General features: G+C 40.9%; 1 protein-coding gene across 1 annotated transcript in view; it reads right to left on the bottom strand.

The window, feature by feature from the left end:
• Positions 1-3,086: 3,086 nt before the first annotated feature.
• ABCA13 (ATP binding cassette subfamily A member 13) overlaps positions 3,087-27,907 on the bottom strand; it is a 407,666-nt gene continuing 382,845 nt past the window's right edge. Inside the window, exons 60-62 of the mRNA XM_046670200.1 lie at positions 5,438-5,543; positions 4,090-4,227; positions 3,087-3,434 (exon numbers count right to left, since the gene is read on the bottom strand). Coding sequence (XP_046526156.1) covers positions 3,339-3,434; positions 4,090-4,227; positions 5,438-5,543 — 340 coding nt within the window. The 3' untranslated portion in view covers positions 3,087-3,338. The remainder of the gene's footprint in view (positions 3,435-4,089; positions 4,228-5,437; positions 5,544-27,907) is intronic.

The raw sequence follows: 27,907 nt of genomic DNA, 5'->3' as shown, positions 1-27,907 counted from the left end.
TTAGCAAAATTGACAAACCCCTAGCCAGACTCACCAAGAAAAGAAGACAGAAATCGCAAATTAATAAAATTAGGAATGACAGAGGAGAAATCACAACAGATACCAATGAAATACAAGAGATCATAAGAGAATACTATGAAAAACTTTATGCCAACAAATTGAACAACTTGGAAGAAATGGACAAATTCCTAGACTCCTACAATCTCCCCAAACTGAATCAGGAAGAAATGGAGAATCTGAATAGGCCAATCACAAGTAAGGAAATAGAAACGGTAATCAAAAACCTCCCCAAAAACAAGAGTCCAGGACCAGACGGCTTCTCTGGAGAATTCTACCAAACATTCAAAGAAGACTTAATACCTATTCTCCTCAAACTGTTCCAGAAAATTGAGAAAGATGGAGTACTCCCTAACACATTCTATGAAGCCAACATCACTCTGATCCCCAAACCTGACAAGGACAACACAAAGAAGGAGAACTACAGGCCGATATCACTGATGAACATAGATGCAAAAATCCTCAACAAAATTTTGGCAAACCGAATACAGCAATACATCAAAAAGATTATACACCATGATCAAGTGGGATTTATACCAGGGACACAGGGATGGTTCAACATCCGCAAGTCAATCAACGTGATACACTACATCAACAAAATGAAAAACAAAAACCACATGATCATCTCAGTAGATGCAGAGAAAGCATTCGACAAGATCCAACACCCACTTATGATAAAAAAACCTCAATAAAATGGGTATAGAAGGAAAGTACCTCAACATAATAAAGGCCATATATGACAGACCCACAGCCAACATCATACTCAATGGACAAAAACTGAAAGCCATCCCTTTGAGGACAGGAAGAAGACAAGGGTGCCCACTTTCACCACTCCTATTCAACATAGTACTGGAGGTGCTGGCCAGAGCAATTCGGCAGGAAAAAGAAATAAAAGGAATCCAAATAGGTAACAAAGAAGTAAAACTCTCACTGTTTGCAGACAACATGATCTTATATATAGAAAACCCCAAAGAATCCATAGAAAAACTATTAGAAATAATCAACAACTACAGCAAAGTAGCAGGGTATAAAATTAACGTGCATAAATCAGTAGCATTTCTATACACTAACAATGAACTAACAGAAAAAGAACTCAAGAACTCAATCCCATTCACAATCGCAATGAAAAGAATAAAATACCTTGGGATAAACTTAACCAAGGAAGTGAAGGATCTATACAATGAAAACTACAAGACTTTCTTGAAAGAAATTGACGATGACATAAAGAGATGGAAAGACATTCCATGCACATGGATTAGAAGAATAAACATAGTTAAAATGTCCATACTACCTAAAGCAATATACAGATTCAATGTTATCCCAATCAGAATCCCAAGAACATTCTTCACAGAAATTGAACAAACAATCCTAAAATTCACATGGGGCAACAAAAGACCGCGAATTGCTAAAGCAATCCTGAGCAAGAAAAACAAAGCCGGAGGAATCACAATCCCCGATTTCAAAACATACTACAAAGCTACAGTGATCAAAACAGCATGGTACTGGTACAAAAACAGGTCCACAGATCAATGGAACAGAATTGAAAGCCCAGAGATAAAACCACACATCTATGGACAGCTAATCTTCGACAAAGGAGCAGAGGGCCTACAATGGAGAAAAGAAAGTCTCTTCAACAAATGGTGCTGGGAAAACTGGACAGCCACATGCAAAAGATTGAAAATTGACCATTCTTTTTCACCACACACCAAAATAAACTCAAAATGGATCAAAGACCTAAAGATTAGGCCTGAGACAATAAGTCTTTTGCAAGAGAATATAGGCAGTACACTCTTTGACATCAGTTTCAAAAGAATCTTTTCGGACACTATAACTCCTCAGTTGAGGGAAACAATAGAAAGAATAAACAAATGGGACTTCATCAGACTAAAGAGCTTCTTCAAGGCAAGGGAAAATAGGATTGAAACAAAAAAACAGCTCACTAAGTGGGAAAAAATATTTACAAGCCACTTATCCGACAAAGGGTTAATCTCCATAATATACAAAGAACTCACACTGCTTAACAACAAAAAAACAAACAACCCAATCAAAAAATGGGCAGAGGACATGAACAGACATTTCTCAAAAGAAGATATGAATATGGCCAATAGACACATGAAAAGATGTTCATCATCACTAATCATCAGGGAAATGCAAATCAAAACTACACTAAGATATCACCTTACACCCGTTAGATTGGCAAAAACATCCAAAACCAAGAGCGACAAATGTTGGAGAGGTTGTGGAGAAAAAGGAACCCTCATACACTGTTGGTGGGAATGCAAACTGGTACAGCCACTATGGAAAACAGTATGGAGATTTCTCAAAAAGTTAAAAATAGAAATACCCTATGACCCAGCCATCCCATTACTGGGTATCTATCCTAAGAACCTGATATCAGAAATCTCAAAAGTCCGTTGCACCCCTATGTTCATCGCAGCATTATTTACAATAGCCAAGACGTGGAACTAGCCTACATGCCCAGAAACTGATGATTGGATAAAGAAGATGTGGTATATATACACAATGGAATACTACTCAGCTATAAAAAAAGACAAAATTGGCCCATTCACAACAACGTGGATGGACCTCGAGGGTATTATGTTAAGCGAAATAAGCCAGTCAGAGAAAGACGAACTCTATATGACTCCACTCATAGGTGGAAGTTAGTATATTGATAAGGAGATCAGATCGGTGGTTACCAGGGAAAAGGGGGGGTGGGGGGAGGGCACAAAGGGGGAAGTGGTGGTGTACCCACAACATGACTAACAAAAATGTACAACTGATATCTCACAAGGTTGTAATCTATCATAACATTAATTAAAAAAAAAATGACAAACATAGACAACAGTTCTAGGAACTATTTCCTAAACAAATAAATTAGGAAAGTTTTTAGCTTTGGGAACCTCAGCTTCATTAAAAGTAAAATGAAATGTTTGGAGTGGACAATCTCTGACAGCCTTTCCAGCTCCAAAATGTCTCGGTCTGCGCTCTGTGGATTCATTCACGCCTGTGTCACAAAGAAGCTGGCCTCATCTTGGCTTGGCAAAGAGAGTAACCCTCGGGCAGGAACTCCTCAAAAGTCTGCAGAAAGAATGACCTTTCATTTGGCTGGTTATTAATTAACAAAGAGTTTCAAAACAGAAAATGAAGGAGAGAATGAAATTTGACTGCCTGGAGCATGTCTTCCTGCTCTTGTGCTGCGCACTCACTCCTGGGATCTTTGAGTATTAATTTTAATGAAAGACAAGGTTTAGGCCTCTTCAAAACATCTTTCTCAGTGCTTAGCTTGGCAGGTGATGTGGTTGGTGACAGTCAGTGGACGGATCGGGAGCCGATGGTGGAGTTTGCTGTTGCTCAGTGGCAAAGTTAATAAATACCTGAAAGAAATGATGAAAACAATTGTCAACCTATAAGAACACTTGACTTCTTGTTCTCCACTATTATAAGGAAGAACACACTCTTAAAGCTTTGCCTAACTTTTCCTAAAATCCACAAAGCCTTCATTCATATCACCCCCTCTGAAATCACCATAAATAGGTAAGTCCATTGAGACCAAACTCCAGGATTGAGAAACATTTCTGGACATTTAATAAATAACCTGTAAATTCTCCAAGGCTTAAGCATAGCTTTAGAATGAAGTGTTGATTTAATTTTACATTCTGGCACCCTCAGCAAACCAAGCACTTTTCTTCCCAAAGTTAGCTATCAGTCAGTTACAGGCGAGGCCCCTTAGTCATCTGGGGCATGGGTAAAGTAGAGAAGAGAAGGTTAATGGGACATGATTTTCCTACTGAATGCCCAATGTGGTTATGAACAAAGGGAAACCCTACTGAATACACACCTTGAGTGGAGAGCAGACAATAAACAAACCTCCTAACACTCACCATCCTTATTAGAATTTTATAAAATCAAACAGTGATTAATTAAAAGAAATGATGACCTCAAAAAGTAATCTGGCTGATTTTTAAATCAGCTGGGCTAGGCCTCAAACATACCAAAATGCAACATGGTGAGTCCTTCCAGATACTATACCTGTTCCAGAGTAGTTTGGTTAATGGAGTAATGTCTGATATTCAAGAAGTTCTTATTATTCTCTAGAACTTTGAACAGGTCAGCTAAGCATTCCCATCTTTTTGGCACATGATATTCCAATAAATTCAGGCGCTGCCCCTAAAAGCCAAAAAGAAAAATTGTATCACATGATTAGAAATCATTAAACAAAATTGATCATACTATATTTAATTGTCAACTAAATTATCTTTTTTCAAATCACACATTGAAATACCAGCTAGGTATGTGGGTCAGTTTTGTGAGTCTCCAATGAATGCTTATTAACAACAATTACCGAGAGGCATATTTGGTAAGTGGTAGTCCCCTGGGTAGAGTTGCTATTCTGCCCCTTATTTGCCCCAACCTTCCCACAGGCATAGGGAAGGCCTCTCTAAGGGGTAAAAAGATGCTTAGCAATAGTTGAGAAGTAGGAAGTTAATGTGGCGTAACAGAGACATCCAGAGGCACCCTGCACTTCACTGGGACTTGGGTTTAATTCCCACTTGTCCTCACCATTGTCTGAGCACTCTCGGTAAAATATTTAACCTTTCTGAGCCTTGTTTTCAGATGTGCAAATGGAGATATCAGCGACTGTTTTATAGGGTCGTTTAGAGTGGTATTTGAGCATGAACGCCTGTGTCCTGCACAGCATGCTTCTTACGTGGTAGGATTTTACACAATGGTTCTTGTTGAATTATATAGGTAATAGCTACTTTATAGACCACAATCTATTAGACGTTATGATAAATTAGAATCACATAGTTCTCCAAGAGATTTGTAGATGGTGCTCTCAAACGTTACTGTGCATAGATATCACCCGGTCACCCTCTTAAAATGCAGATTTAGATTCAGTAGGCTGAGGCCTGAGATTCTGCAGGTTAACCAGCTCCCAGGTGATGAAGATGCTGCTCGTTCAGGGATCACACTTTGCATCAAGGTTGTAGAGGATTATGATCCAAGCACAGGGCACTTTTGAAATAATGCCCCACAGCAAATAACATGGAAGAAATTAACTTTCACAATCTTCCATTCTGAACAAAAATGAGCTGTGCAATGGAGTTGTGCCCACAGACATGGGTGGATGAGTAACTGCAGTCCACTCTGGGTGACCCAACAACTGGACAAGCAGACTTGTCCTTCACAATGGTCAAGCAATATCCACTGTCCACACTAATTTTGGTGGGGAGGTGTGACCTATACTTTGCAATGAGGACAAGACAACAGGCAGTATCTTATGACAACAGAGAATTAAAACAAGAAAAAAGACAAGTGCATTTATGAGATTGTTTTTAGCTGAAAATAAAGAAGTAATATAGAATATGAGCACTACCTTAAACTGGATTCCTGGAAAGTAGAGCTTCAAGCAGTCAGAAATAGCGTTGTGTTGATTTGCTTCCTTATGGAGCCAAACCTTGACTGTATAACCATCACCAAACCTGAGAGTTGAATGAAATAAAAATATGGTTACTATTATATGGACCTCCATTGGATAAATTCTAAACTCACTAACACAGGGAGGCAGTAAAAGAAAGTAACTTTTCCAAATTGTTGGGAGATTTTGGATTCTTGAACATATAATAATACTCAGAAATTAATTACAGCTCAGTTATGCAGTTTGCTCTAATTCATAGCACAGACACACTGATCTTAAAAAGAAATCATCAAGTCCTGGAATCAACATCTATTTAACAAAAAGAGGGCAGGTGAAAATGCAAACTATGGAAGCAAAGTGCTGAGTTACAGAAGTCAGAACTGGGCTGGGGACTAAGGATGAGAAGCATTACTGCTTCAAGGTCTGTAATGATTAAAGTGTGGCTGGGAAGGATGAAAGGGAATGCATAAGTACTTTAGCCAGGCATTCATTTGTTTATCACGTACAACAATTCTCTCAACTGTACTTCAAGCCAGCATGTGCAGTGACTGCAAGGGAAGCTGCTGGCCCAAGAGGCACTGTTCCTAACATTGCAGGGTTGTAGACGGTTGCTCGGCCAGTGTATGAGCAATCACGTGTGAGGTTACATTTACACCATAGAGCAATCTCAAATAGTAACCTTCAAGAATTTATGAGGCTCCCAAACACTTTTTATGTTTGTTATTCAACTGCATATCCCAGGTGCCTAGCATGCTGTTGGGCACATGATAGCTTCTCAACAAAGATCTGTTGAATAAAAACAAGTACATGAATGTATCATAATGATAGCAATTTTTGTCAGTTTTGTTCAGTGATGCATCTACGCCAAGTACCTAGAACTACTACCTGTTAGTTGAATGATTGACTGAATGGCATGCCCAGAGCCTTACAAGCACCTTCATTAAAAAAATATTATGGGGAAAAAATGTGTTACATTTAAGTAAATTTTCCCTAAGTGAGGTTGACCCTAACAAGTTTATGGTCAAATTATTTTTCAGGTGAATCTACCTGGTGAAGAAGAGGGCCAAGAGAATGACCTTGTTTCAGCAACATGGATCAGCCTGGCGTGCACTCCCTGAAATTTTAACCTGGGTTCCATGTTCGTGCCTTTAGCCCTAATTTCAAATTTTGCTTGAGATCTGTGTGTGGCCTCAAGTGCCTCCCATAGTTTAGAGTTGATGGTTTTCAACTGACTCATGGCTGACAGCTGGTGGAGACACTGACAAAATATAAACGAAAGCAGACAGAGAAGCACCTCCCTAGCACTTCTTCTCAGCTATCTTTAAGAATTTCTGAAGGCCAATGAGTGGGTCAGTCCAGGAGGGGTGTGTTTCAGCTGCTCCTCTTCTGCTTAGGAGGACATGTCAGATGCTGAGCTGCTGATTAACAAGGGTCACTAATCCATCTTCACCAAATCCTCCCAAGTGGGTGTGTGCTTTGTGTTTCACATGGGGAAGAGACTGAGGACCAGAGAGTTGAAGGGGCTTCCCATGGTGAGGTGTGTGTTGTATGAGCTGCTACTCTTCAGCGAGCTCTTAGCTGTGTCTGGCATAAAGTTGAGTCCTACGTGGATGTTTGGGGATGGAGATACGTTTCTGGTCTGGTGGTTATTACCATTCTGAGGGTGTGGCATGAAGCAGTGTTTGTGCTATTGATGCTGGATCCACGTGGATGGCTCGGGTTTGAATCCACCTCCTCCCTCCCTCCCACTAGATGTGTGATCCTGGGGACTCAACTTTTCTCACCTCCGTTGCTTCATCTAGAAAATAGGCTAATAATACCAGCTACTTGATAAGAGTGTTAGAGAACTGAATGAATTAATCCTTGCAAATCACTTGGAACAGCATCTGGCATGAGTAAGTAAATAAATATATAATGAAATTTAGAATGTGTACAGGATATGACCAAAATGGAAGAATGCTTCCTTTGGTGTGAAGAGCTCACAATTTATTCGGGGAACTTAGATAATAGCAGAGGAAACAATTAGAACACAAATCTGAAATTCTTACCACATAAAAACACAATGGTATGAGGGGACAGTAAGCAGAGAGATGACCTCACTCTTTTATAGACATTAGGATCCAATTTCACCATTAGCAAAATTGCAGCCGTATGGGCATATTTTGTTCACCTATTTGAAAAACTCATGCTAAATTCTAGCAATTGTCTAATAAATTCTCACTGTAAGTATGTCTACATATTGATATTTAAAATGATTTCAGAATGAAGTTGTATTTGGACTAAGTCACTTCCAGCTTTACCCTAGAGAATCTAAATTATATACTTCTTTAAAAAAAGTAACTCAAGAGACAATGTCCCTGAAATAGGTTAGCAAATTACTCAAGATCTCTCTAGAATAGTCAATAAGACTTCCAGACAGAAAATTCTAAAAGCATGGTGTCATCAATAACTAAGAGAGTCATTGTCAATTATCAACTTCATTTATGATGCAAGCATCTAATATATATTTACTTTCTTGTTTCTGCCTATAACCTACACATTTATGCCAATGATTTAAATTCCACAATGGATTTATTTGATTCGTATATTTTCCACAGTCTGAAAGCTTTCAAAGTAGCCTAAAAGTCATTCGTTTATATAGTCACTCATTGGTCCAACATTTCTAGATAATTCATTATGTCTACATCATTTGCATAGTCAATGCTCACATAAAGACAAATAAACAGCATTGTCTGCCGGTAAAGGTGCCTCTAAGAAATATTCAACCACTGTTTGTGATACATTTTGGTACCATGAACATTAAATTTAATATATGTAATAAATGCTAAAATAGATGAACAAGCAATGTACTAGTGGAATAATAAACACACATATATTTTAAAAGCCAGACATTTCCAGAGTACAGTGAGAGAGGGATGAGGGGCCAGCTAAGTGAGGGATAGAAAAGCAAACACTTATGGGAACACTTGACTGATGTACAGCTGGCAGCCCTGTATTAGGAACTTCCTCTTGTCATCTCAGTCCTCACAGTGACCCTGCTGACAGAGGAGAAAACCAAGAGAGAGCACTAAGCACGATAGTACTGTTGTGGAGTACTGTGAGCACACAGTACCCCATTTTATCCCCACAGATTTCAGTGCTGCTACTTCTGTCTCTATTTTACAGAAAAGAAATAGAATCACATGGAGGTCAGGTAACTTGCTCAACGTCACGCACCTCAAAGGGAACGGAGGAAGGCACAGCCCCCACACTGGTCTGTGGAGTTCAGACTCCAGCGTGTAGTGGGGTCTTGTCTAATTGTTCATGCTCATGGCATTCTTTACACCAAAGCTTGCATATCCAGTAGTTCATTTTACTTGTACAACCACCTTGTGCACAGAATAGAACAGACGGCATTTCCTCTTTATAAAATTGTGCTGTCCAAAGAGGTCTAGAGATGTTTCACTGTCACTTAGCTTATTATTGGCAGAGATGGGACAAAGCTGGCCTTCTTACTCCAACACCATGTTTCTTCATCTCAAGTGCCTTTACTATTTCAACTTCAGTTAAGTTTGGTTCAAAAAACTTTCTAATCGTTGCATATGCAAATCAGAATGGCTGCGAGGATTAAGGATCAAAGGTATTAACATAAAGAGAGCCCCTGACAAGCAACAAATAAGAGCAGCCTCCAGCAGCTGGCATCAGCATTCCTCCGGAGGAAGAAACCGTCTTGGAGAAAAACTTCCATAAGCTTCAAAGTTTAAAGGCAAGATCTCAGTGGGTCGATGACACAGCCTCACAATAAAGATAAGCTTGATCCATATTAACATACCTCTCTCCATGAAGAGACTACTGCCAGGGTGTCTCTTTCTTCCTTCTTTGTTTTTTTTTTAGGAAGATTAGCCCTGAGCTAACATCTGCCGCCAATCCTCCTCTTTTTGCTGAGGAAGACTGGCCCCAAGCTAACATCCATGCCCATCTTCCCCTCCTTTATATGTGGGATGTCTGCCACACATCACTTGACAAGCTGTGCAAAGGTCCACACCTGGGATCCGACCCAGTGAACCCCAGCCTGCCAAAGTGGAACATGTGAACTTAACTGCTGCGCCACTGGACCGGCTCCTAGAGTGTCACTTTCTTAACTGACTCCATCAGCCATAGATCCAGAATTCACAGTGTGGGTCAAAGTTGCCACTGGGAAAGGCCCACAGAACTGTCTCAGAACTCAGGGGACTGTGATAGCTTCAAAGGGGCACGTATATCTGGTGATGGATAAAATCCAGACTATTGGTGGTGAGCATGATGCAATCTACACAGAAACTGATATATTATAATGTACATCTGAAATTACATAATGTTATAAACCAATATGACCTCAATAAAATAATTAAAAAAAAAAAAAAACTAGAAGTCTTCCATTCAAAGCCAAACTCCTTAGCTCCGTGACCAGGCTCTCCGTGAGCTGACGGATGCCTTCCTCTATGACCTCTCTTCAGTCGGCCCCCACCAGATCTCCTTCCCTCCACTCATTCAACACTTTTACCTAGTGCTCCGTGTGCAAGGCCCTATTCTGGGCTTGGAGGCCTTTGCTTCAGAAGCTCCCTTGAGCTCTTGGGGAATTGGGATACTCTTTCCTTATGCATCTGGGGGTGTGGAACATTCTTCCACCACATCAGCTGTGAGAGTAGTGCTACTTGAGGTCAGGACTCCTAGGCTCTTTTGCCTGGAGCCCATTCATATTTGATAAATTAGTGAAAGAATTAAATCCCTTGTTAGAGTTTGATGTAATGAGAAAAATATTTCTTTCTTAACAGCAGTGTGTGTTGAATATTTCTACAATTTTCCTTTCTTTTTGGAATAATTGAAAAGGACCATTTTAAAGCATGGCACAATAGCCAGGTCAGCAGGATGGAAAGACACGTGCCCTCATCTCCATCACTATACCATTTTCACCCACCTAACAAGCACCAGAGACCATTTTGTCTTCTGGGCGGTGAGATTATAGCTATAAGACATGATCCCTTATTCAACCTCCTGTGTTTTTTATGATCTCTGAGCGTTTTCCTTCATTTCAGAAATACCCTAGAATTTAGATAAATAAAACATACCTTTCAAAGCTGACAATATTACAAGAGATTTTCCATATTTCTCAATCTTGACAAATTGGTATTTATTTTTTTTCCTTTTCATTCTTAAAGAGAATGTTGAGGTATAAATGTAACTATTATCCATGAAGTTGAAATTCTGACACCGTGATTTCTACACCGAGTAACAGAAGACAACTTTTGCTTAGAGCATGGAGGAATGCCCAAAGGTTCTTTATTGCTGAAATAAACTATTTATGTGATTTTTTTGATCAATAAAAGAATAAGAAAAGCTCCTAAATGTGGAATAATCCTCCTTCATAAAAGTAAAGGACAATAAGACACTACAAAAATCAATGAGTAGGCTGGTTCAATTTAGTAGAAAGCTATATAAGCCATCTGAAAACAAGCAAAGAAACACGTAAGCAGGAGTTCATGTGGTCTTATCATTCTGTAGGACCCCATGAGCAGCCTCCATTGAATCTCAGTAAGAGAACATAGGCCCTAAAATGGAAATGCTACAAAGTGGCACATTTTCCTATAGCAAATAAAATCCAAAGACTGATAATCAAAGAGAATAGCATTTCTGTAGTGTGAGTGTCCGTCCATGCTGGTGACACAAGTACCAGAAGGAAACAGTCTTAGGAAAAGAAAAACTTTATAGCAGGTCAATCCATCTCCTATCACATAAGATATCCTAATATGACCAACACTGGGGTCTCACTGCTGTTTGAGTCAGCCACCAAGCTGTTCTTACACCACAATCACGACGAGAGGCAATGGAACTAAGTAGTCATTCCTGTCCTCATTTTTCTCTCTGAGCCAACCAACATCATTAAGCAAACACACCATGGAAGAAGATCATGGCAATCTAATCTCTGGTTTTATGAGTGCTTCCCAGAGAGAAGTCCAGGGTAGTTACTAAGGGAGACCTGAAGAGGAAAATACCATCATTAAGACGGTAACCTTCAAAACCAGCACACCTGCTTAGCTGCCATCTGTGCAAAGATCACAGCCTTGGCAAGTATGTCAGCGGGGGGGAATGGGGGGGGGTGGGGGGGGGTATAGGCACACAAGCAAATGCACATTATTCTGTTTGGTTGTGGTTTCAAGGCTTTTGGGGGGAGGATGGTCATTTTGGAAAGTGTGATTAAATCTCTTTTGCAGTTTCAGAGGGTTCTCAAATAATCTTCTATGGACTGAAGTCAGATCACATGTAATACAGCATTTATAAAATAATGGAACAATAAGTAAAATGAATGATTTTCTCAGCAGAGAGGAATTGCTTTAAGGAGAAGCCTCCTTCTCCTTGTTGAGAAAATACTTCAATAAGCCAGATTCAGGGTGAAAGTCTCTGGGGCCTAAATGTGGCTGGAATTTACCTGCTGGATACCAGGGTGAGGATTGGTTGGCAGCCAGGGGGGCCAAGAGAAGAAGCAATAGGTAGGATGGGGCCAGGTGGATGGAAGCCCACAGCTCAGTGATGACCTCCCCTTCAGGGTCATAGTCAAAAAACATCAGGAAGGTGATAAGTTCAGAGAATACTTGAGAGAAATGTGCTTGTATGTGTGTGTGTGTGTGGGGGGGGTGGTTAGTAAAAATGAGAGGGGCCACACAGCTGGAATTACCTCGCTCCCAGACCAGGCAGCAAACACTCAGGTGGGACCTTGCAGATGGAAAGATAGGACAGCGCATATAGACAACATAACATCCCAGGAATTCACAAAACCCTTGGGGTGAGGGTCTCTGAACCCTCAATGCATGAAACTGGTAAGGCTGTCCTATGTCTCCCATGAGGAAAGTAGACCCCAGTGATTTATGGGTTATGAAAATAAATCAAGACAGTGAATATTTTCAAAATACTACCCTGGATCCCTCCAAACGTGAATTAAAAACTAGATGATCTGTAACAAAGAAAATGCAAACTGGGATAAGCTTTTCTACAATACAACACTTGGATATATATATTTAAGATAATTCCCTGGTTCTTCTGGAAACAATTGCATTAGACTGATTTTCTAGATAGAGTCTGATCAAAGGACTAGTACTTTCCCTTATGTAATGTCATTTAATTACTCAACTAAGCTTTTATAAATAATAACATAAAAACTATAAATGCTTACAATAATGAGACAAGAGCAGGGGCATTAGGAAACCAGATTTCTAAAAAGTCCTCAGAAACAGTGGACCTAGACTCCCCATTTAAAGGTCACAGTCACTTCAGGTGTAGGTATAAAATCAGCACAAACTGCATGTAAATATATGTTTTTGAAAGAAGATGGCCAGACTTACGACATGGCAGTGTGAGCAGCTCTGCAGATCCATTCACCAGCAAAAATGAAAAAATATACCACTCAAAGTCTCCAGAAATGGTCTTTAGGGCATACAGCAAGTGAAAGAAACATTTATTCAAAAAGTCTATTAAAACTGAGTAAGAACAGTAAGATTCTGTGGTATTAGCTCCCTGCCTACCATCCCTAGCCCAGCAAGATGGACACTCCAGACAGGTCCTCACAAGAATACAGGGCACCCTCTCCCCCAGCTCCCAGTCAGAGGGCTATTTTCCTGGGAGGAGCAGAATGTCGGCATCCTCCATCTTTCCCCAGCTACCTACTGCTGAGGCTAAACTCCAGAAAAATGCAACAAAGAGGTGGTAGCTTCCTTCTTCTGCCCAGCCCTCATTCAGGTTATAGAAGCTCTACTTTGGGTGTGACCCCAGGACACCCTTTCCTCTGGCTTGTGAAACAGTGGTTCCACAGGAGAGGCACGCTAGAGAAAACCTCAAGCTACTCTCCATCCTGCTCCAACCAGCGCTCAGCTCCTAAAGCAGTGTCATAACAAAAGCTATAAATATATACTTGATTCCCTTTCTTCTAACAGCTTCTTTAAAAGACACAAAAATAATATGAAGTAATAAGTATAACAACCTACTACTGGGTTTGTAACATTTATAAATGTAATATACATAACCAAAATAACAAGGAGGGGAAAAGCTATAAGATAACATATCTATATCTCCTTGAAATTAAGATAGCTTAACTTTGAAGCTAATTCTGATGAGTTAAGATGCATATAGTAAGCTCTACAGCAATCACTAAGGATATAATTAAATATATATATAGTATAAAAATATTAAGAAATTAGGTTAAAAATATTCATTTAATGTAAAAAAAAGCAGTAAAACTGGAATAGCAAAGCAAAAGAAACATGAAGACATATAGAAAATAAAAAGTGAAATGGTAGATGTAAATCTACCTATATCAATAATAACATTAAATGTGAATGGGTTAACAATTCAACCAAAAGTCAGGGATTGTCAGAGTAGACAAGATCCAAAATCATGACATCGAAAGGAGACACACTGTAGATTCAAAAATACAAATAGATTGAAAGTAAAATGATAGAAAAAGATATGTATGCAAACAGCAAAAACAAAGAAGCTGGCATCACTATATGAAAATGACACAAAGTTGACTTTAAAACAAAAATATTACTGAAGAAAAAAAGGGAATTTTTATAATGATAAAAGGGTTAATTCCCCATTAAGAAAATATAACACTTATACACATGTATGTACCTAACAATAGAGCACCAGAATACATGAAGAAAAGACTGAAAGAATTGAAGGAAGAAATAGACAATTCAACAATAATAGTGGAAAGAACAACCTGGCAGAATATCAACAAGAAAATAGCAGATTTTAACAATGCTATAAACCAACAAGACCTAAAAGGCATCCACAGAACCTCCACCAAACAATAGCAGAATACACATTACTCTCAAGTGCACATGGAACTTCCCCCGGACAGACCATATAGAAGGTCATCAAACAACCTTCAATGAATTTGCAAGGATAGAAATAATATCAAGTATATTTTTTGATGATGATAGAATGAAATTAGAAATAAATTACAGAAAAACTTTGGAAACCTCACAAATATGTGGAAATTAAACAAAATCCCCTAAGTAATCAATGAGCTAAAGAATACATCACAAGGAAAATCAGAAAATACTTTGAGATAAATGGAAATAAAAATCAAAATACCAAATTTTTGGGGTGCTGCTGAAGTATTGCTTAGAAGAAAGTTTATAGTTTTAAATGCCTATATTAAAAAATTAAAAAGATCACAAAACCATCTAATCTACCACCAAAGACACTGGTAAAAAAAAGCCAACTAAACCTAAAGCAAGAAGAAGGAAGGAAATAATGAAGATTAGAGTGGAAATTAGTGAGATAGAGAATAGAAAAGCAATAGAGAAAATCAATGAAACAAAAAGCTGGTTCCTTGAGATGATCAGTAAAACGGGCAAACTTTTAGCTAGATTGGCCAAGCAAAACAGACAGAAGACTCAAATTACTAGACTCAGAATTAAAGATTAGACATTACTAGCAACAGTAGTCATTACTACCAACATCATTAGTCATCAGAGCAATGCAAATTAAAATCTCAGTGAGATTCTACTTCATACTCACTGCGATGGCTAAAATAAAATTCAGATAATAAAGGGTAATGATGAGGATGTGGAGAAACTGGAATCTTCCTTCACTGCTGATGGGAATGTAAAATGGTGTGGCCAATTTGGAAAATAGTCTGACAGTTCCTTAAATGGTTAAGCATAGAGTTACTATGTAAACCAGCAATTTTGCTTCAAGATTTATACCCAAAGAAACGAAATGTCCACACAAAAAATTATGTGATTGTTTATAGCAATATAATGCATAATAGCCAAAAAGTGGAAACAGCTCAAATGCCCATTAACAATAGAAAAACAAAATGTATATATTATTTGAAATGATATGTACTGAAGTAATGATAACATGGCTTGACCTTAAAATATTCTGCTAAGTGCAAGCTACCAGTCACAAAAAAACACATATTATATAATTCCATTTACATGTTAATATAGACAAATTTATAGAGACAGAAAATAGATTAGTGGGGACTGAGGACAGAGGTGAATAGAAAGGTGATAGCTAAAATGTTGAGATTTCCTTTTGAGATGATGAAAATGTTCTAAAAATAACTGTAGATAGGATTGCATGTAATGGTGAATACACTAAAAAGTACTGAATTATACACTTTAAATGGATGTATGGTATGTGAAGTACATATCAACAAAGCTATTAAAAAGCAAAGAGAGAGGATGGCCATGGTTTAAAAAAAATAGTTACGCAATATTTGGGGATGGTAGTAGATGGTAAATCTGGCTTGAATTCTTTGCATCTTCCTCTATCCACACTCTTGCCATGTAACCTTGCCATGCTCTTCCACTAATAGGAGGGACTACCTTCTGACACTTTTTCTTTAGTCATATGACTTAGTTTGGCTAAAGGGCCATTGGCAGATGTGATGTGACCCCAGGCTTGAATCATACTTGTGCACTTTGGCCTTCTCTTCTTGTATCCCCACCACTCAGGCACTCATCCCAGGAGGATGAGAGACAGCTGGAGCAGAGCCACCCCAGGGAAGCCCCACCCAGGCCAGCCTATCTCCAGACAATCTGCAGATTCATGAGGATGAATGGTAATCGTCTAAGCCACTTGGTTTTTATGAATTTTGTTTTGCTGCTTTTTGTAACAAAATCTAACTGATGCACAGGGCTCTTTCATGCTTTTGATAAAATGGAGACAAAAATCAAATTTGTAAAAAGCTTCTAAACTATGAAACAAAGAAATGTTGAGTGCTCATGCATTTTCTTTGAAGACACACGCACATACGCACAAACACATACACCACACACATACGCGACACATACACACACATATATAACATACACATACAACACACACACACATATACACACACATAAATTTTAGGCTAACTGGACATAGAGCAAATAAACCTTCCCCCAAATCCCAATCTTCAGTCACTTTAAACCTGAAATACACTTTTGACATAACAGAACTCCATTTCCTTTCTTGGGCCGTGTTTTCTTGTGCTTAGGCTGTCTTTACAATCAGAATTCATAACCCCGTTGTGTACAGCTGAGTTTTCAAACAGCGCATTTTCGCTGTGTGCACTGCACATTAATTCCTGGCGGGCTGGTGTGCACCAGTGCTGACTCTGGCTCACTGCAGAGGAGGCGACAGGAAATTACTGCTGAGGCCGTGGCAGCAATTAGGCCTCAGTCACACTCCTGATAGTCTCTGCTAATGGAGACGCTGAGCACAGACAGAGCCCTGTTTCTAAATGCAGCAAACTAACAGTGAATAATGCAGACTGTCTTGAGAGAAAGTGCCTAGGGATCAATGAGATCTGAACAGAAGTCTTTATTAAAGGGGTCGATTAGTGTTCTTAGTAGTAGTTGTTCATTAAGCAGGACAGAGTCTGGATGCTTCCACTGACTCGTCTGATTTCTCTTTTAAAATCCAGTCGTAGCAACCTGGAAGGAGCTATTATTTAGCAAAGGCTGCCATGTGCCAGGGACTTTACATATGTTCATTTGTTCATTTATTTATTTGTTCAACAAGTACCTTGAGCACATGTCATTACCTGGCACCGTCCCAAATGTTAGGGATACAGAAGTAAACAAAATGCAGGTCTACCCTCAGAGAGCTTACATTCCTCTGTGAAGAGATGGAAAATAATCAGGTAAACAAATTAATGTGTGTTTAATATGTCACAGGGTGTGTTAGTCTGTTTAGATTCATGTATCAGTAACAGAAAACTAAAGTAGTAGAGATATCAGCAAGTTTAAAGTCTAAAGTCAGGCAGCTCAGAGCAGAGAAGGCAGTCCTCTGGCTCATTCTTTCTTATTGCTCAGCTCACGGGCCTTTGTTGCTGTGGCTGCCTCGTGGTCCAAGATGGCTGCTTCGTCTCTAACTATTGCATCTTCATTCAAGTCAAAAAGAAAGGAGGAATAGGGAGAAAAAGTGCATGCCACTTTCTAGAAATCCATGTCCTTGATGTTGGAGACATCTCTTCTATTATATTTCTTTGGCCACATGTAGCAGTCATGAAAGCTGGGAAATGCACTCTTATTTCCCGGTGGCCATGTTGCCAGCTGCCATCCAGAGGTTCTTATGCTTCTATGAATGGGTAGACTAGATACTGGAGACCTCTCTGAAGAGGTGACAGTTGAGGAAAGAACTGAGGGAATGAGCCACGCATTTATCTTGGGGAAAGAGGAAGTCACAGCCCTCAGGTAGGAACATAATTGGTATATTCCTCCATTTCTTTCCATAATACTATAAAATATATATGATTGTCCTCATTTAAGAGAAAAACTTTCAGAAATGTTAAATAACTTTTTCAAAGTCCTATGGGTAGTGATACGGGTCTGACTTTAAAACTTCTGTCTCATCAAACCATACTGGCTTTCAAAGAGGAGGTGGCACACGTTTTAAGAATAAGAAAGCCTGTTTTCTGAGTAGATACAACAGAAAGTCAATTCAGCAGAGGAATCTTGCAGCTGTCATCATAGAAGTCCCCAGGACATCCACTTGAGGCAGGGCTCTGTTCTTTAGTCAGTTGCAGGTAAAGCAAGTTGAGACATCAGCAGTGATATAAAAAGAATAAGGAACTTAGGAGTCAAGAAATTGAGTTTGGAAACTCCTTCTTTCAAAATTAATTCTGTGCTTGTGGCCAACTGCCTAACTTCTTTAGGTGTGAGTTTTTTCATGGTGAAGTAGGTAAAACAATACCTATTTATGTTGCAAGGATTAAATGAGAGAATGCACATAAGGCATTTGGCAGATGACCCATGTCCAATAACGTTTAAACAGATGCAGCAGCGTGGATGCGAGCCCTGACCTCGGAGTTAATAAACATTGAGGCAGAGCTGTGATGAGCTCGGGTTACTCCATCCCTCTGTCTCAACCAAAGACAATAATCACTCCAAACTTGAGGTTTCCTCTCCTGCCTCCTGCCCTGGAGAAAAGCACCAGAGGCAGCACACCATCATCCCCTCATTATGAAATACCCAGACAGCCACCAGCAGCTCACAGAGAACACGCCCCACACTCAGATCTTCCTACCCTCAGAGCCCTTCCTGACCTCTCGATTTCTCTAAGGGCATCACTATCTTTCCATCCCCCACATCCAAAGGCTAATGGTCACAGTGGCTCCTCCTTTCCCTAAGTCCCAGACTAGTCACTTGTAAAATTCTATTATTTTTTTCTGCAATGCTTTCTTCTCCATATGTTCTGTCACCAGCCAACTTCAGTTTATTTTATTTAACTTCCAGCTAGAAAACAAAAATAGTAGTTTAATAGACCTCTCCTCCTCTTCCAATCTTGTTCCTTCCCTTGCTTCTCCCATTTTTTTTACCCTAGAATTATAACCTCCCATAATTTGACTCCAAAGATTGTCTTCAAGTGTATGCCCCACTTTTCAACCTGCACTCCATATTACAGGCAAGCTGTTCTCAAACGTGACTTGCATCATTCATGTCCACGCCTCTTCCCATCACCATGAATGCACACACAGTTGGTTAGCTGCCCAGGAGCAGATGCGGTTTAAATGTCTCCTCTTTCATGAAGTGTGCCCTCTGCCTCCTTCCAGCCCCTGCTGTGTGTACACAGAAACCTTCTCAGGGCACTTCTGGTCTCTCTTATCTAATTTTTGATATGTATGTCTAGTCTACTCCTGGTAGGGGTCATGCCTTATTCATCACTCAATCCCAAGACCCTGGCACTAAATAAACATTCTATAATGTTTGCTGACTTAACTTGAGCTGCATCACACAACGTTTTGTCCACCAATCTCTTAGGACAATTATCACACTGTCCTGCATTTACCTTTATGTGTGTGTGTGTGTGTCTGCCTGACGCCAGACTATGAGTTGTGAGAGGAGGAACCACACCTTTGTGGTCTCTTGTCAGACAGGTGTGAATGGACAGGAATCACCATGCGAGTCTGAATCCATGTAAAATTGTCTCCACCATTTCCATTTCCCATCTTCATCGTGGGTGAGAAGAAGTCTGTTTGCTCTTAAGGGAAAATAGGAGAAAATGAAAGCAGGGTGATCTCCTCTGGGAAAGTGACAGCTCTGGGTGACATTGTTCATGAAATGAATTTCCAAGAGGAGAGGCATCCACCTGAAATGCCCAACACAAGAAGGAGCTGAAGATCAGAAACTTTCCCAGGTTATTACATTAGAGCAACACTGATTGATTGTGTCCATGCAACGTGACGTTGTGAAAGTAAATGAGATGATACGTTGCAGATACCAGTGCCGGCAGACACATGCTGAGGAGATGAAAGCGAGCCACATTTGTTCTTTTAAAAGAACCATTTCTAGTGCAGAGAATTACTTCAGCGGTAAGTAGAAGCAGCTGAATTATATGATGCTTTAAAACAAAGCAAAATGTAGAAAAATAGTACTCAGTAGCCCATAATCCCACAGTTCCACATCGTAGCAGAAGTCATTATACGTGCTCATGTACAAACTGCCTCCTCCATTTGTGAAAATGGCATAAGCATATAAAATTATCTATTTCATGTTTAAATGAGCCAGTTTATTATTTGGTGATGTAATCTCAATCTAAGATTTTATGTTTATAGCAATGTTTAATAGAAGTATTAAATCAAAGTTGCCACCCTGAAGCATGCAGTGTCACATAAGGTACTATATTAATTTGCAACTACCCAGATAGTCATAGCTTGAGAGCTCAGACATCATCATTCATCCTCTCACTTCTTAGACAAAAATCCACGAACAAATCCTACAGGTTCTTCCTCACTTTCTAAGTAAAATGGCTATATAACACATCAATGACGGCATCTTTTGAAGTTTATTCCAGATTCCTAAAGTTTTCATGATGGAAAAGGTGAGGAAATGAAATATTTTCTTAAATTATTTAAAGCTTTGTTTTGTTTACTTACATCTCCCCGCAGAAGTTGGCCTGGTGTCCTTTGGAATGTAAATTCTGTGCTTCAGAAGCATGATATATTTTCCCTCCCTGGGAGAATTGCTTTCAACATTCTTAACTCTCCTGCTTAAGTCAGGCCCAAAGGAAGGGAAAGCAAACAGGTGCAATGAGCAGCTGTTACGGCTTACCTCCAGGTGAGCCATGAATGTGCCCACAGCCTGCAGGTGGAAAGGCAGCTCATCAGGCTCTCAGGATGTGCTCCAGTTATGATGTGCAGAGGATCTGGGAATGCATCCCAAATTACCTGGGACAAAATCCCAGTCCCCACAGAGTTTGGTGTTAACCATTCCTGGCTATCAGTTAGTTGCCACTCCACTCCAGCTCTCCCTTGATAACTCAGCTTCACACACTCACACACACAGACACACACAGTATGTGCTCACACATAAACTTATCAATATTTATTCTATATCAAATGACACTCTTGAAACAAAAGCCCTAGAGCACAGCTTGTTCAACCTAATACCTAGCCTCAACTGAGGAAAGAATCCAATCAGAAGAAGGAGAGACTGCAGATAGTGACCCAACATCCATTTTCCCTCTCTTCCTCCGTAACAGAAAACTAACTTTATCTAAATGGTGAAGCATCCGGCTAAACTCTACATTTCTTAGACTGCCTGGTAGCCAGGGTGACCAATGAAACACAAGTACAGTTTGCTGGGTAAGACTTTCAGAAAGGTACTTTAAGAATGCTTCTTTCCAGAAATAGACCACGCAGATCAATGGAACAGAATCAAGAGCCCATAAATAAACCCACACGTATATGGACAGCTAATTTTTGAGAAGGGATGTGAGAGCATACAATGGAGAAAGGAGAGTCTCTTCAATAAATGGTGTTGGGAAAAACTAGACAGCCACATGCAAAAGAATGAAAGCAGACCATCATCTTACACTGTGCACAAAAATCAACTCAAAATGGATTAAAGACTTGAATGTAAGACCCGAAATCATGAAACTGCTAGAAGAAAATATAAGCAGCATGTGCTTTGACATCGATCTTAGCAGCATATTTTCAAGTACCATGTCTGACCGGGCAAGGGAAACAAAAGAAAAAATAAACAACTGGGATTACATCAAACTAAAAAGCTTCTGCACTGCAAAGGAAACCATCAACAAAATGAAAAGACAATCTAACAATTGGGAGAAGATATTTGCAAACCAGATATTTGGATAAGGAGTTAATATCCAAAATATACAAAGAACTCATACGTCTCAACAACAAAAAAACCAACAATCCAATGAAAAAATTGGCAAAAGATCTGAACAGAGATTTCCCCAAAGAAGATATATGGATGGCCAATAGGTAAATGAAAACATGTTCAACATCATTAGCTCTCAGGGAAATGCAAATCAAAACTACAATGAGATATCACCTCACTCCCGTTAGAATGGCTATAATTAACAAGACAGAAAACAACAAGTGTTGGAGAGGATGTGGGGAGAAGGGAATCCTTCTACACTGCTGGTGAGATTGCAAATTGGTGCGGCCACTATGGAAAGCAGTATGGAGTATCCTCAGAAAATTAAGAATAGATCTACCATATGATCCAGCTATTCCACTACTGGGTATTTATCCAAAGAACTTCAAAATACAAATGCATAAAGATACATGCACCCCTATGTTCATCACAACATTATTCACAATAGCTAAGACTTGGAAGCAACCTAGGTGCCCATCAAGGGATGACTGGATAAAGAAGACGTGGTATATATACACAAGGGAATACTACTTAGCCATAAGAAAGGATGAAATCCAGCCATTTGTGTCAACATGGATAGACCTTGAGGGTATTATGCTAAGTGAAATAAGTCAGAGGGAGAAAGTCAAACATCATATGATCTCACTCATAAGAAGAAGATAAAAACAATGACAAACAAACATAGCAACAGAGATTGGATTTATGGCTACCAGAGGAGGGAGGAGCGGGAGGAGGGTGAAAAGGGTAACTAGGCACACATGTGTGGTGATGGATTATAATTAGTCTTTGGGTGGTGAACACGATATAATCTACACAGAATTCAAAATAAAATATTCAAAATATTATGATGTACATCTGAAAGTTATATAATGTTATAATCCAATGTTACTGCCATAAAAACAAATTTTTTTTAAAAAAGAGTGCTCCTTTTGTCTTTCTCTGCTTTCTGCTGTTTGTTATCTAAAATATGGATATACTGGGTGGAACTACAGCAGTTGCTTTGGGACCAAGTAAATTGTAAAGATGTGAGCCACAGAACCAGTGCCAATAACCAGGTACTTCTGGATTTTTACTACACATAAAAATGAATATGCTTAAGTCAGTGGATATGCTTAAATAAATGTGTTTGTTGTTCTGTTACTAATAGACCAATACATCTCACAACTGATACAGAAGAAAAGATCAAAGATGTAGAAGAGGAAGAAGAAAACTATTGGAGGACGTTCTCAGAAGGGAAGGAGATCATTTTGTTAGCAAATGGGTAAAAGAAAGACACTTGATAAAGAGATAAACTTCTTTCCAAGAAATAAGAACAAAGAAAGAGAGGATGATGAATAAAGAGAAATTTTGTGAGACCTTTTTGAGCAGCCAGCTGATAGAAGGCCTCTCTCATCTCAGAAAAGTAGAAATTATGTGTTAACGAATGGGGTGTCAGAGTCTCAAGAGAATGGAGAACATGTAGAAGCACTGGTGAGAGGAAGGTCAATAAGAGAGAGCTGTTGGTGCAGACACAGTCGAAGCCACAGAAAGAGTCTGCATGAGCACACATTTGTAGGTCTGTGGGATATGCTCCAGCAGGAAGGAGGCAGAAGGCATGGTGATGAAACCCGTGGGCTCAAGAGTCAGACGGCCCACATTTGAATCCCAGCTCCACCACAGCTCACTTTCTTCATCCATTAAATGGAGATAGTCACAAGAATGTACATCACAGGGGCCAGCCCGGTGGCGCTGTGGTTAAGTGTGCATGTTCAGCTTTGGCAGCCTGGGGTTCACCATTTCAGATCCCAGGTGCAGACATGGCACCTCTTGGGAAACGATGCTGTGGAAGGTGTCCCACATATAAAGTAGAGGAGGATGGGCACAGATGTTAGCTCAGGGCCAGTCTTCCTCAGCAAAAAAGAGGAGGATTGGAAGGAGATGTTAGCTCAGGGCTAATCTTCCTCAAAAGAAGAAAAAAAGAAAAAGAATGTACATCACAGAACAAAGTGGAACCAGAATGCTTGGGTTCAAATCCTACTCCTCCATTTACGAGCTGGTGACCTTGGAAACATACTCGACCTTTTTATGACTCATTTTCTCTACTTGTAAAAGGGGGGTGATAATAATGGCCACTTCATAGGGTTGTCATGAGGAATAAACTAGTTAATATGTATAAAGCACTTAGAGGTGGTATATAGTAAGGACTATACAGGTGTTATATCCTAATATTACTATGTGGCATGCTAAATAATCTATACACAGTGCTTAGTCCAGTATGGATGAGAATATGTATGTAATAAATGGCCACCAGATAAATGGTAAGGACCAGGATGTATAAGAGAAAGGGGATATTCCATAGGTTGGGAAAACAGGAGTGATTCAGGAGAAGTGGCCAGACTGTTGTGGAAAGGTGATCTGGGATTGCAGGCTATGGAGCGACTACACCAATTTCATAAAGTGCAAATTTCCTTAGGCAGAGAGTGAAAGGAAAAGGCTGAAAGGAGAGAAGGGCATCTCCACAAATTTCCTGAGCCTGATGGGAGGTCTTCAGTGGTGTTGCAACCTCTCCTGCTCTGAGAGGAAAGGGGCACAAAGGAAAGCCTTGGCATTGTCCAGGCTCTGGGGTCACCTCAGAGGTTGATGCAGCCTGAGCACAAGCCAGGGCCAACCTGGAAAGACTGGGAAGGAGAGGATGATTAAGGAGGAAGAGATTCCCCAGGAAGAGTAAAAACATTCGTGGGGGTGTGTTTTGGCAATGGCGGGGAAGGAGAGGAGTTGAGACTGCATATGAGGAGAGTTTTGTGAAGACCTAACAGCCTGGTAAGAGGCATGCCACTGGGATGGAGCAGATGTGTGACTTCCCAAGGTTGAAACAGAGGCCAGAAGTCACAGGGGTGGGAGAGAGGCGGGAACAGGGGTGAGGTCAACATGTGTGAGGGGAAGGAGAGAAGGCCACCTCCCCCAATAAAGCCTAGCCTCCGAAATCCTGTACTCTAGATCTTGTGTGTCCTTCTGGCCAATCAGCTCCCAGTTTGGGATAAATCTTGCCATCTGTGCAGAGGAAGGATTGGGATGCTGGCTACAGCTAGGAAGAGCAGGATGCAGGCCCAAGCTAGAGTCAGGAAAACCCCTTTAGGTAAGTCCAAGTAACAGAAATCTACTGTTGGCCTCTTTATTGAAATAACAAAATATGACCATGATTATTAAACTTGAACTTGGTTGGGTCTTAGCTACGAACACAAACAGCACTTTAAAAATATATTGGAATACTGACTCTGAGGTTAAACTCAGTGCTTAGCTATTTAGAAGTATAACATAAGATGCTTTAAGAAGTTGTAACAAGAAGATCTAGAACCTGAGAAGAAAATAGGACATCAAGTTAATAAATGAGTGAATTTAGAGTCTGGCAATATTAGCCCTCCTAGGGAATCAAAACCGAAACACTTCACGATGTATGGCCTCCTCAGCACAGTTCTCCTGGGTTTTCCCAGGCCGAGGCATCCAGGACCGGCTGTCACTGCCCTCAGATTGTATCTCTGAGTGTGGATGCATGAGCATAAGTCAACACAGGGATTGAAAGAAGACAAAGGCTGTGCCCTCCAGGAGCGTAAGGTCAATTGCAGGTTTGGGGAAATCAAACACTGCATGCGCAGATCTTTTGGCAGAGAGCATGCAATATACACTGAAGAAGAGAAATAGGTCATCGCCATGAATAGAAAGTGCAGGCAACGAGAAGAAAACTGAGTCCTGGAAAGGCCAGGGGTCTCAAGGACGAAGGAAGACTTGTGCTGGCAGCAGCAGTGGGGAGATGGGAGATCATGAAGTCAGGGCTGGGGGGTGTCCCCAGTAAGGGGTGCAAGTGGAAGAAGACCTGAGGTGGGAGGGGGACGATGTGAGCATGAGAAGAGCCTCCCAGTGACCACCACCTGCAAGGGTCCCGAGTCCTGCCCAGGCCTACTGGTTCACAGACATGACTTCTGAAATCCCAGGCTGGAACCAGACTGGGGCTGAAAGAAGAGCAAGGTGCTCTTTTCATATGAACCCTGGAGCTTCTGCAAAACAGAGTCCCTCCAGGGCTCAGAGGACCAGCCTGCAGGGAGAAAACACCAGTGTACAGATCCCTGACCCCATCCACTGCCTGTTTCCTGGTATGCTTCATGGACCCTCCTCCTGTCAGGCTGGGAGCAAGCCACAGTTCTGAAGATCCCATCAATGAAAAGGGCAGGGACCATGGCCTAATCTGCTTTTGAGAATCTGTCTGAATTCCTATTCTTGTAACGAGGTGTCACCATCTATCTCTAAACTCCTTGAGGACGTGCAGAAAAGTACTGGTTAGGACAGTGGTTCTCAACCAGGGCAATTTGCTCCCTAGGAGACATTTGGCAATGTCTGGAGATGTTTTGGTTGTCACAGTCAGGGTAGGGACTGCTGCGCTGGCCAGGGCTGCTGCTCAACCTCCTACAGTACACAGGACAGTCTCTCATGACAAAGAATTATTCAACCCAAAATGAAAATGGCGCGAGTTTGAGAAACCCAAGTGAAGACCAGAAACCCTACAATTGCTCAGGAATATTTTAAATCTGCCATTGCTCATGCTGATTTCGCTGAGCCTGGTGACTCCCTCCCATTTCAATGCTGACATATGACCTTTCCTCTGACTGTACCTGTTTGTCCCTCTTGTTCTCAAATTCTGATTCTGTAGAGATGTATTTACTACTAAATGCAATCAAGAATTAAATCCCCTTTTAACCAAATTTTGCCTTTACTCCAAGATCTCAAAGATTTCCCTAATTCCTCAAACCAAAGAAATCTCCTCCTCTCAGGACACCATAGTTTGCACCCTTTCAATGATGCACACCCTATGATGTCAGGCCTTGTGATGTCACATGTGTGTGCAAGCCTCACTGTATGCACTTACAAGCACCAAGTGGGGAGAGGCTGCGTCAGACCAAGTTCTGTACCTCCTTGCTGGGCCTCAATCAAAGTCTGCTAAAGAACCAATTAAACATCAGGAGCAGTGCCTCAATTTTACCGCTGGAAGTTCTAACGCTGATTGACATTTTCTAAATCATAACTCAGGTAAGAAGCAACATCAGAGGGAAAGTAATGACGTGAATGGACACTCTCAAACAAGAGATAACCTGTTGCATTAGTTTTTCTCTGAGGCCCCTCAGCATGGACAGCTGGTACAACTGAACACACAGAGCTTCTGGTTATATGTAGATTGGGGTTCCAGAAACTTACTATTTAATACAACAGTTCCATAACCCCAAAGTGTTTGCCAATTCAGAGCAGATAATAGCACTGAAACAAGCAATTGAAGAGGTTGCCAGAAAGAGCAAAAGTCTACACAGGAATAGGAAGGGGAGGCCAGGAGCCTTGGCAAAGCCAGGCCCCCAGCCTTCCTAGGCACAATGGACAAGCCTGGCTCCACCAGGCAGGGCGAATGTGATGGCCCTACACTCATGGCCCCGCTGGCCTTGGAGAGTCCTGGGGAGGGCTGTGTTAGCCAGGTCTTTCATTCTCTGTATTCTGAGGCTTTGACGTCAGGGCCTTGCTGACCCTGGAGGGACAGCCCCTCCTAGGACTAGCCAGTTCCTAGAGATACGGAACAACCTGCCACCAACATGGTTTTCAATTACACAGCAGTAAATCCAGAGCCCACACCCCACCACCTCCTCTATGAGGCTCTCACACCCTGGCACTATCCCTCTGCCTCCACCACCCAGGGCCAGGTACCAGACAATGAGGGAAGCCCCATCCTCCAGAGCCTGGTGACATTATTCACACTAGCCAGTTCTGTCTATTCACCCTGTCTTGACTGTTCCTTCCATAGAAACCACAACAAAGGCTCTTGCCCACATTTTCCCCTTGCTCCGTCTGCATCCTGACCCATGGGGTGCTTCCCCATGTGGCTTCTCTGTGGCGTGGTGTGCCCCCTCTCCTTAGGAACTGAATGATGAACTTTTCAAAGGCAATCCTATCATGATCTGTTGGTCTTAGTATACCTCACACTTTCTATTAACACACACATTTTAAAACAGGGTGAGGGTGGAGGCAGTCTGGGCAGCAGGACATCATTATTGCTCTGATAGGCACAGGGGAACGGGGCTTGGAGTCCTTTGGAGGAAGCTTCTTTGATGTGGGAGGATGTGTGGACTGTGCTTAGGGCCCAGGAAAGGAATTCAAAAGCACAGGAGGAGAGAATAGATTCAGGGCAGCAATGTCTGGGCACCATGTGTAGGGGAGCGGACAGAAACCACCAGAGAGGGTGGTAAGGAGAGGCAGTGCCACCCACACATCAAGGCAGAGG

Source organism: Equus quagga, chromosome 8, assembly GCF_021613505.1.
Source record: "Equus quagga isolate Etosha38 chromosome 8, UCLA_HA_Equagga_1.0, whole genome shotgun sequence".
In the NCBI taxonomy this organism is placed as follows: Eukaryota; Metazoa; Chordata; class Mammalia; order Perissodactyla; family Equidae; genus Equus; species Equus quagga.
This window is presented reverse-complemented; position numbering and strand designations above follow the sequence as displayed.